General features: G+C 47.1%; 1 protein-coding gene across 1 annotated transcript; it reads right to left on the minus strand.

Moving 5' to 3' along the window:
* Positions 1-8,676: 8,676 nt before the first annotated feature.
* On the minus strand, positions 8,677-12,673 carry LOC146045268 (P2Y purinoceptor 1-like). The gene is made up of 2 exons (XM_083164012.1): positions 11,502-12,673; positions 8,677-10,515 (listed from the first exon to the last, which is right to left on the minus strand). The coding sequence occupies exons 1-2, from the start codon at positions 11,520-11,522 to the stop codon at positions 9,499-9,501; spliced, it is 1,038 nt and encodes a 345-aa protein (XP_083020138.1). The 5' UTR covers positions 11,523-12,673; the 3' UTR covers positions 8,677-9,498.
* Between the last annotated feature and the right edge of the window lie 591 nt (positions 12,674-13,264).

Here is a 13,264-nt window from a genome sequence, read left to right on the forward strand (position 1 = left end):
GATGCGTGACTATGACGCTGTGACTATACAGACTCTGTGACTATGATGCTGTGACTATACTGCTACATACAGATGCTGTGACTAAGACGCTGTGACTATACAGCTACATACAGACGCTGTGACTATGACTCTGTTAATATACTGCTACATGCAGACGCTGTGACTATGATGCTGTGACTATACTGCTACATACAGACACTGTGACTATTATGCTGTGACTACACAGCTACATACAGATGCTATGACTATTATGCTGTGACTATACTGCTACATACAAATGCTCTGATTATGATGCTGTGACTATACTGCTACATATAGACGCTGTGACTATTATGCTGTGACTATACTGCTACATACAGACGCTGTGACTATGATGCTACATACAGACGCTGTGACTATTATGCTGTGACTACACAGCTACATACAGATGCTATGACTATTATGCTGTGACTATACTGCTACATACAAATGCTCTGATTATGATGCTGTGACTATACTGCTACATACAAATGCTCTGATTATGATGCTGTGACTATACTGCTACATATAGACGCTGTGACTATTATGCTGTGACTATACTGCTACATACAGACGCTGTGACTATGATGCTGCATACAGATGCTGTGACTATGATGCTGTGACCATGCAGTCTTTGGTACTCTGCAGCCAGATAATAGCTGACACCTGTGAGACTTGCAGCATCCACCATCTCACCATTTGTGCGCTGTAAAGGTGGAGGTAGCACAGCTACGCTATGGTAACCTGTGTTCCTATGGAAACGCAGTGTGAGCCCAGTCCATATGTATATGGAGTAGAGGGGAACACCTCTCGCAGCCTGTGTGACATTAGTGTGCTAGAGTTAAATGCTAAATATGAAGTATTTCCCCCTTTTTTTCATGTTGACATTCTGCATATTGACCTTTTCGGGTTGACTGAGACACTGTCAACCTAAATACTAATGACTCCTTGATCCACACCCATCGCCGGAGATTCCTCCTGCCATTGGCGTATCTGTAATGGGTGCAGGGTTTACAGTGCACGGGGCCCACCCAGTACACAGCCCACACCCCTATAAAACGGTGCAGTGGCCATTTTCCAGACGATACGCTCAAGCACTATGTACTATGGCTGCTGAAAGAGGAGGGGCCGCACAAAAAGCTTGCACATGGGCCCCTTCCTCCTGCCTCCACTGCACTTGAGGAGCCCGGACTGACAGAGCAAGAAGTGGCGGTACAAGGGAGCAACCGGTTACCTGCAGTCTTTATAGCGGCGCGGATGAAGCACTAAGGGCCTAATTCAGGTTGGTTTGCAAAAGCCAACTCCTTCTTTAAAGGACAAAACCATGCTGCACTGCAGGTGGGGCAGATGCATCATGTGCAGAGATTAAGATTTGGGTGGGGTATGTTCAAACTGAAATCTAAATTGCAGTGTGAAAATAAAGCAGCCAGTATTTACCCTGCACAGAAAGAATATAACTCACCCAAATGCGCTCTCTGCACCTGTTACATCTGCCCCACCTGCAGTGCAGCATGGTGTTGTTCATTAAAGAAGGCGTCTGCTTTTGTAAACCAACCTGAATCACCCCGTAAATAACATCTGAGATTCTATATATTAGTTTGGTTATGGGATTAGGTCTTAATTTCCATGGTATTAAAGTGCAATTAAATGGCGCAGGTTGACAACAAAACATAAGTAAAATGACAATGAATTTGGCCTTTATGTAATTGATTTTCATCCGCCGGGTAGCAGTGAACAGCGCTGGGCAGCTGTTTGTCAGAGCCCCTCTGGGCCCCTGTACTATTAGTGGGATAACAAGCACCTGTGTTTCCGTGTCACAAGAACAGCTCAATCACAGAGAGGACAGAGATTGGGGAGGAACGTGTTCCATCAGCCGGTGGTGCTGGTGACCCCCCTCCTTCATTCCCAACAACAGCTGGGAAGTCGGATTAAAATAGAGAGGCCTCCGGAGAGCCCTTGTACACATAATTATAGGGCACACACCGTACCACAGATTGATAAATACACATTACTATGTCTAAGTAACCTAAGTCTCGCTGCTCCCTGAACGTCAAATATACAGTGGATTACGGTCAATTTTTGAAATGATTCTGAGCAATTTAGTGAATACACTATTCTATTATACATCTATATAATGTGATCTAAGACTCCCATTTATTGTTATCTGACTAGTTTCCCGGCCATTCCGTGAGAGTAGACAAGTATGGACTTGATGATTGTGGCAGCCATTATGGTTCACTGATCTCATTGCCTTTCCTCCACACTGCACTGTTGAGGAAGAGGAGTGTGAAGAGGAGCATTCATTACAGGATCATTAGAAGGCAAATTGGGGGCACTGGGGGAGTTGGCTTTTGAAGTGACAGGCTGGAGTAACAGTAGGCTAGAAACACACAGGGGCATGGCAGAGGCTGGAGATACACAGGGGCAGAATGCTGGAGTAACAGAAGATTAAAGATATACAGGAGCAGAACGCTGTAGTAACAGGAGGCTGGAGATACACCGGGGCAGATCACAGGAGTAACAGTAGGCTGGAGATACACAGGGGCAGAATGCTGGAGTAACAGGAGACAAGAGATATACAGGGGCAGAACACAGGAGTAACAGTAGGCTGGAGATACACAGGGGCATAACGCTGTAGTAACAGGAGACTGGAGATATAAAGGCGCAGAACACTGTAGTAACAGGAGACTGGAGATATACAGGGGCAGAACGCTGGGGTAACAGGACCCTGGAGATACAGAGGGGCATAACGCTGTACTAACAGGAGACTGGAGATACACAGGGGCAGAACGCTGGGGTAACAGGACCCTGGAGATACACAGGGGCATAATGCTGGAGTAACAGGAGACTGGAGATATACAGGGGCAGAACACGGGAGTAAAATTAGGCTGGAAATACACAGGGGCATAACGCTGGAGTAACAGAAGGCTGGAGATACACAGGGGCATAACTCTGTAGTAACAGGAGACTGGAGATATACAGGGGCAGAACGCTGTAGTAACAGGAGACTGGAGATATACAGGGGCAGAACACGGGAGTAACAGGAGCCTGGAGATATACAGGGGCAGAACGCTGTAGTAACAGGAGACTGGAGATATACAGGGGCAGAACTCTGTAGTAACAGGATACTGGAGATATACAGGGGCAGAATGCTGTAGTAACAGGAGACTGGAGATACACAGGGGCATAATGCTGGAGTAACAGGAGACTGGAGATATACAGGGGCAGAACGCTGTAGTTACAGGAGACTGGAGATATACAGGGGCAGAACTCTGTAGTAACAGGAGACTGGAGATATACAGGGGCAGAACGCTGTAGTAACAGGAGACTGGAGATACACAGGGGTAGAACCCTGTACTAACAGGAGACTGGAGATACACAGGGGCAGAATGCTGTAGTAACAGGAGACTGGAGATATACAGGGGCAGAACACGGGAGTAACAGTAGGCTGGAGATATACAGGGGCAGTACGCTGTAGTAACAGGACAGTGGAGATACACAGGGGCAAAAAACTGGAGCAACAGAAGGCTGGAGATACACAGGGGCAGAATGCTGGAGTAATAGGGGGCTGGGGATACACATGGGCAGAACGCTGGAGATACACAGAGGCATAACGTTGGACTAACAGGAGACTGGAGATACACAGGGGCAGAATGCTGGAGTAACAGGGGGCTTGAGATACACACGGGCATAATGCTGGTGTAACAGGAGACTGGAGATACACAGGGGCATAATGCTGGTGTAACAGGAGACTGGGGATACACGATGGCAGAACACTGGAGAAACAGGAGGCTGGAGATACATAGGGGCATAATGCTGGAGCAATGATGTAAGAAACTGGAGATACACAAAAGTATATTGCTGGAGTAACAGGAGACAGGGGCAGAATGCTGGTGTAACAGGAGGCTGGAGATACACAGTGGCAGAATGCTGGAGTAACAGGAGGCTGGAGATACACAGGGGCAGAATGCTGGAGTAACAGGAGGCTGGAGATACACAGGGGCAGAATGCGGGAGTAACAGGAGGCTGGAGAGACACAGGGGCAGAATGCTGGAGTAACAGGAGGCTGGAAATACACGGGGCAGAATGCTGGCGTAACAGGAGGCTGGAGATACACAGGGGCAGAATGCTGAAGTAACAGGAGGCTGGAGATACACAGGGGCAGAATTCTGGAGTAACAGGAGGCTGGAGATACACAGGGGCAGAATGCTGGAGTAACAGGAGGCTGGAGATACACAGGGGCAGAATGCTGGAGAGATGATGTAAGAGACTGGAGTGACATGGGGGCAGGAGGCTGAAGAGGCACGTGCTGAAGTTACAGAGGGCAGGAGACTGGAGTAGTTGGGCAGGAGGCTGGAAATACAGGAAGCTGTAGTGACAGGTGACAGCGACATTGGTGTTTTTGGGGTTTGAATGGGCCCATAACTTAAACCATGGCTGCTATGGAACACTTGTGGTGCCCAATGCACTCTCAGCATCCCAGTGTCCTCCACGCGACACCGCACCCTGAGTGCTGATTTCCTCTTTGTTACAGTCATGTCACGTTATACAAACAGATCCACAAAAACATTACACACAAATGGGATTCCAGCCAGCGTGTGACCTTTACCGCACCAGAACAGGTGTCAGGGGCTGTCTTCCCAGAGGCGCTTCGTGTAACAGATAACACAAATAAAACAAACATGATTAATTAGTCTCATTATAGAGCCGGAACTGATAAGGCTGATACACATATTAGGTTGGAGCCTGTTTATTTTAGCAATGCTGGTTTCTAATACAAAGGAACACAAAGCATTCCTACTAATAAACAGTCATGTGGTCCGCATGGATAATGGTAACGCAATTGTTGTGCTACATTATTCCATGTGACTATGGTGTCATACTGTGTTTACGAGAGACACATTCTGTATTTTTATTACACATTCCGCTATTTAACAAATCACTTTATATATAAGGTTAATTAAATCCTCCTCATTTTTTGAGTTGAACTACCGCCAGTGACCACTAGAGGCCACTCAACGGACAAAACTCCTTAACAGAAAGTGGAACTAAAATGATCTGTTTCAAACTTGCTGGATATGGAAAGAGGGCGCGGTGAAGACAGAGATTGGAGGTAGGAGATAGGGACTAAGCCGGTAATGGAGTTTTAGCTTGTAAATTATAAATTACTGCAGTCATTACATTGTATATATTGTATCTTGTAAGTTGTAATATACTTATCATGTATCAAGTAGCTATCATCAACAATGACAGTAAATTTATCTAACTGATAGTTTAGAGCAGGGCTGGGCATCACCGGCCCTCCAGATGTTGATGAACTACACATCCCAGGATGCTTTGCATTAGTTTTGCTATGTGGCCATGCTGAAACTGATGCAAGGCGTGCTGGGATGTGTAGTTCATCAACATCTGGAGGTCCGGTGTTGCCCAGCCCTGGTTTAGAGGGTGGGGGGAGAACGTCTCTGTATTTCCACATATGTCAGCACTTTATACACTCTTTATTCTAGAGCTTAGCATTATATTATTATACCATTGTACTGTAGCTAGATACATGATCATATACTGTAGTTAGTAATGCTGTGTGCTTGCATATATTTATACTGTGTCTGGCTTACACATTGCCAGGGTCATGAGTTAAAAGGTCGATAGTGTCTAGATCAGCGATTCCTAACCTAGGGTACTCGTACCCCTGGGAGTACACTGCAGAACAGTTGGGGGTACTTGTAAATAATGGGGCTGATGTATTAAGCCTTAACAAGAGATAAATGCAAGGGTGATAGGAGAGATAAATGTCCAGCCAATCAGCTCCCTACTGACTTTTTTCAAACACAGCCTGTAACATGACAGTTAGCAGGTGATTGGCTGAATGTTTATCTCTCTGCATCACCCTTGGATTTATCTCTTGATAAAGTTTAATACATCTGCCCCATTATTTGTTATGTGGAAGAAATAGTCTCCCAATGGTGGACAAAGTTTCCCATTGCCATGGAGACGAACCACCTTGCGTCAGTTCCGGTTCCGTCTGCAGCGCCATCAGCGTCACCTCGTCCTTTTGCCCGAACAGCAATCCACTGGAAGCTACCTGTGCTGCCTTCAGACATCAGGGTTCATCTGCCCCGCACTGACACGGGTTAAGGAAGCAGCGGCATTAATCGGTAGTGTCTAGATCCCCTTCAGTTTTGACAATTTTCCCATCATGCCCTGGGTCCACGTATACCTGGAGGGGGAATATAAATCTGTGGCGAGCAAAGCGAGACACCGCGCCCGAAGCTTGCGAGCGTACAATGCAGCTAAAATAAAACAAAATAACCTACACCTACGTAAATTACAGATAAAATAAAAAACATTGTGAGGGCATCTAACAACTTCCACCCTCACTGAACATCACATCCTGTAATCAAAACTGAAGGGATCTAGCTCTGTGAAATACAGATAGAGCAGCACTAAATAGGAAGCCCCGCTGCTATCTGCTGGTTGTAAATGGCACTGCAGTGTTTATTTTTATTATAGGGGTGCTCTGTGCTAGGGGGGTCGTGAATAAGAAGGTCAAATAACTATGTAACACGGAGATCCTTTAATGCAGCAGATAATCTTAGATGTAGGGACTGTAGTCTAGAGCAGTGGTTCTCAACCTCCGTCCTCAAGGACCCTCAACAGTTCAGCTGTTTGGGTTCCTTGATGACCGAGGTTGAGAACGACAGATTATACTTACACATTGAACTTAATGTTTCACTTCTTCACGTAGGCAGCACTATTTCAGCTGACCGAATCCCACATTTGAGGATCGGACGACCACCTTTGATCAAAGAAACCTTTACAAGCTTGAAAATATCCCAACTTACCGTGAGTAGGGGTACGCCCATCATCTTCCCCTCCATATACACCATTTAGATGTTCACGTATCAATAAGAAGACACTAACACAGTTCTGTTTTCTATACTTTTACATCTTGGGACATCAACAATTTATGACCGCATCAAAAAGGAAACATTCCACTTATGAACTATAGACTCATGCGCCTTTGGAAAGTATCCTCCTTCCCCCATTTTGTGTTCCCAGAGGGAAGCTTCAGCCCACCCTCTGGAGGAAAGGGTGACCCCAATCCTTGCGCCCAGTACAAGCCTGGAGATCCTTGCCTTTGGGTTCCAGGCGTCAGGGATCTCAACGCTCTGAGGGGATGGATGCGGAGAAATGGGGCCCTTTTACTAATGGGGACGGATAAATAAATGAAGAGAAGGCAAACAATGGCTCTGTACTAAATGGTAACCACTTAAAGTGATAAAGTGACATCACAGAAGCCGTCATTTCTTATTACTTACATTACACAACTACAATGGGATAATGTAACGGGATAATAAGGAAAAGAAGGCACATAACGGAACTGTACTGAATGATTGGATTTTTATGGAGACTTACTACTAATTCTAGTATGGAACCCGGTATATAAGCATATAAGAAGAAATGTCATCCAGATGCCCCATTTTATTTACATTGCAATCGGAAAATATACAAAAATGAATAGAAGGCAAATAATGGGTCTGTACTCAGTGCTATTATAGAACCTGGAATAGATGATAGGAAGAAATGTTATACAGATGTCCCATATTCGGTACATTATTAGGCAATATAATATAGAATATATAAGGGTACTTGTTTCCTAGCACGGCCACAATCGCGGGCATCGGGTGTAATTTTTAGTGGTCTGCGACGCGACCGACGCGATGCCCCCGATTTTCCCATTGAAATGCATTGAAAAAAGTCAAAATCGCGTCGGTCGCGTCGTATGCGGCTAAAAAAGGCTTAAATGGTCCAGACGCGATGCCCCCGATTTCCCATAGGAAAACAATGTTAAATGCCTCAATTTACCCGCGATGCCCCCGATTTCCCATAGGAAACAATGTTAAATGCCTTAATTTCACCAAATCATCATAGGGAACAATGGTAAATGGGCCAGAAACCCTCCCAAAACACCCCTGAACAGTGAAATGTCCCCCAAAAAGTAGTTTACGCCACCCCACGATCAACGCGAACCCGAAGCGCGGCGAGCGCAGCGAGCCCGCGAGGGGCGGCAGTACGCGTCCTCCGACCTTTTCATACCCCCACTATCCACGTCGGTGTGGAGTTAGGAATAGAATAGTGTGGCGAGTGCAGCGAGCCACCGAGCCCAAAGCGTGGCGAGCGCACGCGGATACCTTCACAGGTAAACGCGTCCCTTTGCGGGCTTCACAGGTATCCGCGGGGCTCGCTGCGCTCGCCACACTTCAGGCTCGGTGGCTCGCTGCGCTCGCCACACTATTCTATTCTCCACGCCGACGTGGATAGTGGGGGTATGAAAAGGTCGGAGGACGCGTACCGCCGCCTCTCGCCACGCTTCGGGCTCGGTGGCTCGCTGCGCTCGCCACACTATTCTATTCTCAACTCCACGCCGACGTGGATAGTGGGGGTATGAAAAGGTCGGAGGACGCGTACCGCCGCCGCTCGTCACGCTTCGGGTTCGCGTTGATCGTGGGGTGGCGTAAACTACTTTTGGGGGGACATTTCACTGTTCAGGGGTGTTTTGGGGGGTTTCTGGCCCATTTACCATTGTTCCCTATGATGATTTGGGTAAATTGAGCCATTTAACATTGTTTCCTATGGGAAATCGGGGGCATCGCGGGTAAATTGAGGCATTTAACATTGTTCCCTATGGGAAATCGCGGGCATCGCGTCGGTACCATCGCCCCCGATTTTTACTCACGATGCCCACGATCATGATCGTTGTGGCCGTGCTAGGAAACAAGTACCTATATAAGTCCTTATCCTCACAAGATGTATCTTGGGGGGCTCTGATATTCTCCTGCCCCCAAACCGGCGTTCTGTGGCTGTTTTAGTGGATATTCAGTCCGCCTGTTATTTAATGGAACCTTGTACTGTCCTTTACAGCAAACCTGCTAATGACATTTACCGACACGTAATTCCGCACGCAGCCTAGCTACACTTCCCCACTTCATTGGGTCTTTTTACGAACACAGGAAATCTACTGAAGATTGGACGGAGACTATAGCAACCCAATTCTATCTATTATCTTCTAGGTAGAAGGTGCTAAATAAAAAAGAAGTAGAATTTGATCGGTTGCTAGGGGCAACATCCCATCTTCCATAGCAGTCCCGGGTTTCATAAAGTTACCCCATTGTGTCAGCCTACAGGCAACTTTATTTTCTTGCCCCTGACCCCCTGCTCCAGCTTTTGCTATAAGCATTTTGTTTTAAGTCTACCTCCCTCCTGTGCTCTTCGCTCGGGCCTTTGTAGCATCCCGCAAAAACGTTTCCCGGGAAGACGGCTGCGTCGTCTTCACCGCACTTTATATAATTACATCCAGACAGCAGAACTTTACATCTTCCCCAGGACAATGGACACATTTTCCCTGATGATATAAATGCAATGCTGAAACGCGCAGGGAGGTGTCAGAGTAATTTCCAAGTAGATTCATTCATTGTATTATTACAGGTTTCTGGGCTTTAAACCTTCTAGTCCTACAGCGCTAGGGCTGACATTCACCCGTCCTCTGCTAGCCCGCCACCGCTTCAAAGGAGCAAGAGACTGGGTTATCCTGCAAACCTGTTCACGAAAATCGCCCCCAGCTAGGAAACAGAACAGGGGGTTGATGCAAGTGTTGAGACTGCACACAGCCATCTCTATGAAGTACAAAGCATCGGCTGTCTCAGTCAAGGTGGCCCCATGGGGCCCAAATGCCCTCAAGAATATACAAAGGTTCCTGGTGGCGTGGTAGGGCAGGTAGAGGAGTGCGAAGATCACCAAGGTGGAGCACATGAGCCTGGTGAGAAGGTCTCTCTTCCTCAGCCTACGCATCTCCGCCTGTCTCAGCTGGCTCACACTGCTGCAGTAGCAGTAACACAGGGAGGCGAAGGGGAACAGGCATCCAACGATGGTGGAGAACACAGAGAAGGGCAGGGTGACGTGGGTATCCTGGGAGAAGACGTAGAGGGAGCAGATGGTTTTATTGTCCTGGCACATTTGCGTTCTGGCCAGGAAAGTTACGGGCAAGCTACTGAGGAAGGTCCCTGCCCAGATGACCAAGCAGACGGCCAGAGACTGGCGCCTCCTCAGCAGCCTCAGAGACTTCAGGGGGTGAACAATCGCCAAGTAACGATCGATGCTCAGGCAGGTGACAAAGTAGATGCTACAGTAGTAGAACGTATGGTAACAGGTCCGCGTCACCTTGCAGAGGGCATCCCCGAAGACCCAGTGAAGTTGGTTCAAGTGGTAGTAAATGAGGCATGGGAGGCACAGGATCCAGGCAACATCTGCCAGAACCAAGTTGAAGAGGAAGGTGGTGCTACGGTTCCATCGCTTCACCCGAGCCACGAGGATCCACATTACGGAGAGGTTCAAGGACAGTCCCACCAGAAGGATAAATAGGAAGGTGGTGGGGACAACAATCATCTGAATGGTGCCAAGGAAGGTCCTCGCTTTCTCGCAGAAATCAGCCTCCACCCCCTGCAAAGAGCAACACGAAGAACAAGGTTCAGATACAGGATGGGGCCCAATAGCAGCTTAGGGGGCCTTAATGCAGAGGATGTGTCGCTTGCCGATGGAGCGCTATGAGGTGTCAAAACATCACTGACCGTGCCAACCTGACTGCAGGGAGGCAGATGTAACACGTGCAGAGAGATTTGGATGAGGTGTCTTCATAAATTGCAGTGTGCAAATAAAGCGGTATAACATTTGTGGGCTATATGCAAAAGCAGCCAGTATTTAGCTGCACAGAAAACATAAATGTATTTGCTCCTTTTGCATGGACACAATGGGATAAATTTACTGAAGCTTCTAAAAATGAAGTGTTGTAGCCCATAGCAACCTTAATACAGTGACGCGGAGACCCTGAGGCCACACTCTGGTTCTGGGAACCCATCCGCGGACCCATAATCCACATAGAGCTCTGCTTATACCTGTGTGCGCAGAACATTTACAGTAACACGCTCAGAGCTGGCAGCCACGGTCTGACAGGTGTGGGTAGAAACCGGACCCAGACAAGACCCCAGAAACCTGTCCGGAGCTTGTAGTGTCTGGAGTGTCCCGTCCTGGGGGCTTCACGTGACAGCTGTCACCGGGGAGAGTAGGAGGAGGGGAGGTGGGAGAATAAAGCCTTCCTCCATGTAGCAAAAACCGGAACGGTCCGAACCACACAGGGAGGCTGTAATCTCCCCTTCCTCATGTCCCTATCACAGGCATTCCCCCAGACGGGACACCCCCCACTGTAAAAACTGGACCCAGACAAGACCCCGGACATCAAAATCTGCAGTCCAGAGCTTGTGTCCGGTCCGGCGGTCCGGGGTCTTGTCCAGGTCCAGTTTTTACAGTCCCCTGTCTGACCATTCACTGACTAATATTCTTTATCTATATGGCGCCATGAGGGGTCCGCAGCGCCAAACAATGTAACCGATCCCGGTACCAGAGTGCAATGGGTCCATATCATCACTCACCTCGTCTGCAGCGTCTCCCATCCTCAGTAACACAGAGATCTCTGCTTTGGTCTCTCGGACTCAGAAATGCCTTTTAAATGTGTTTGTTCCTGCAGGTTATCTACCAAGGTAACCGTCAAGGCGTGTGACATGTCCGGCAGCAGAACATTTCTCCCACATCCTATGGTCTCTATAGTGAGCCCTCGTTCACACAGCTTCCCTGCGGGGAGGGACGCCGGATGCAACAGGCAGGTAAGTCGGTCAGCAAACAACGTCTCGTGCCACCGATACCCTCCGATATGGACTCTGGACTCTGCTATCGGGTGATGTTACCTGGAAAATCCAAGTGGGCAACTCTGGAAGCAGAAGGAATTCTTTGGTGACCCTCACATATAGGAAGTACAAAAGATATGACTGATGGGTGTAGCTATAGACAGATCCACAGAGTAGAAACACCTTAGACTGCTCAAAACGTGATACAAGTGGAAAGAAGTGAATGTGAGACAATAGCGCTCAGAGGTAACTATGCTCCAAGGAGAATAACCTTGTATAAATAAAATATACAAAACCAGCTACAACTTGTCAAAGGTCACACAGGGATTGTATACAATGAATGGTGCTGATGATCCAGATTAATCCATCCGATTCTCCCCTAATCAACATACAGGGGAGACATAATAAAAAGCAACATGGTGCAGATCAATTAGATATAAAAGGTTTTAATTTGAACAATGCACTTACAAAGTAGTGACTTGTTTAAAAGGCATAAACCGTATGGTCCCAGGCAAGCAGCAGGCATGCAGATGTAAGGGGTCGTCCTTCAGTCTGAGTCCCTTGGTCCGGAAACAAGGGGGCTCAGTCCAGGATTCACCGTTGCCGCACACTCTCTCCAGGGAACCACACGTCAGAATAGCAGTGGAATCACGCTTAACGCGTTTCGGAAATAGTTCCTTCATCAGAAGGGTGAAATAAAATGTCCATGGTGGGGCATATATATATACCCCCATCAAATTAAAAGCACAATAGATATACATGCCGCTAATTGCGGAAGTTGTCATCATAATAGGCTTACAGCGGCTGTGCGTTCCAGAACAGTGCCGATTTGCGTTCCATCCTCATTCTTAAGGGGATAGTATACAGAAGAGGGACTGAACGTATATATATATAAAAATGTCAGCGTTTCACAAGGAAAACGGATGCTGTGTGCAATAACTAATATATATATATATATATATATATATATATATATATATATATATATATATATATATAAATGAATGAATGCGTCACTCCAGGGGCTTCACCACAATAGACATTTAATGGCATTTGTCAACGGCGTTTCGGGACACTTCCCGTCATCAGGACAATTACCACAGTGAGATTACAAAGACATTAAATACATACCGGCAAGTGTAGGCTCCCCCTCCTGGCGGTTCTCCGTCCCGTTCTCAGCTCCAACTTCCGGATCTGGATCCGGAAGTGACGCGTTCCCGGTCGGTGGAACGCACGCCAGAGGCGGGCGAGGCCTGTGAACAGAACAAACAAACTTTATTGACAACAACAAAACAACATTTATCAGTATATAACAAGACTGATATAAATCAATATATTATCAATATGCAGTGATACTGTGTGACAAGACAAATCATGTAACGTAATGGTGCATCATGCACCAATAAGCTCGGTAGGGTTAAGCTGTTATGTGAATAAAAAATTGGGTGATGTGAAAAAACTATTCCACCCTATTGTCACTAGGAGGCAAAGTTGATCCTTACTGGTGTTAG

Source organism: Crinia signifera, chromosome 11, assembly GCF_055691185.1.
Source record: "Crinia signifera chromosome 11, ASM5569118v1, whole genome shotgun sequence".
In the NCBI taxonomy this organism is placed as follows: domain Eukaryota; kingdom Metazoa; phylum Chordata; class Amphibia; order Anura; family Myobatrachidae; genus Crinia; species Crinia signifera.

What these genes read in the sequence shown, in the direction of transcription:
- LOC146045268 (XM_083164012.1), bottom strand. Translation starts at nt 11,522, where the DNA reads ATGGGAGACGCTGCAGACGAG. An exon ending in TGGGAGACGCTGCAGACGAG is followed by an intron (nt 10,516 to 11,501) that starts GTGAGTGATGAT and finishes TGCTCTTTGCAG; the next exon opens with GGGGTGGAGGCTGATTTCTG.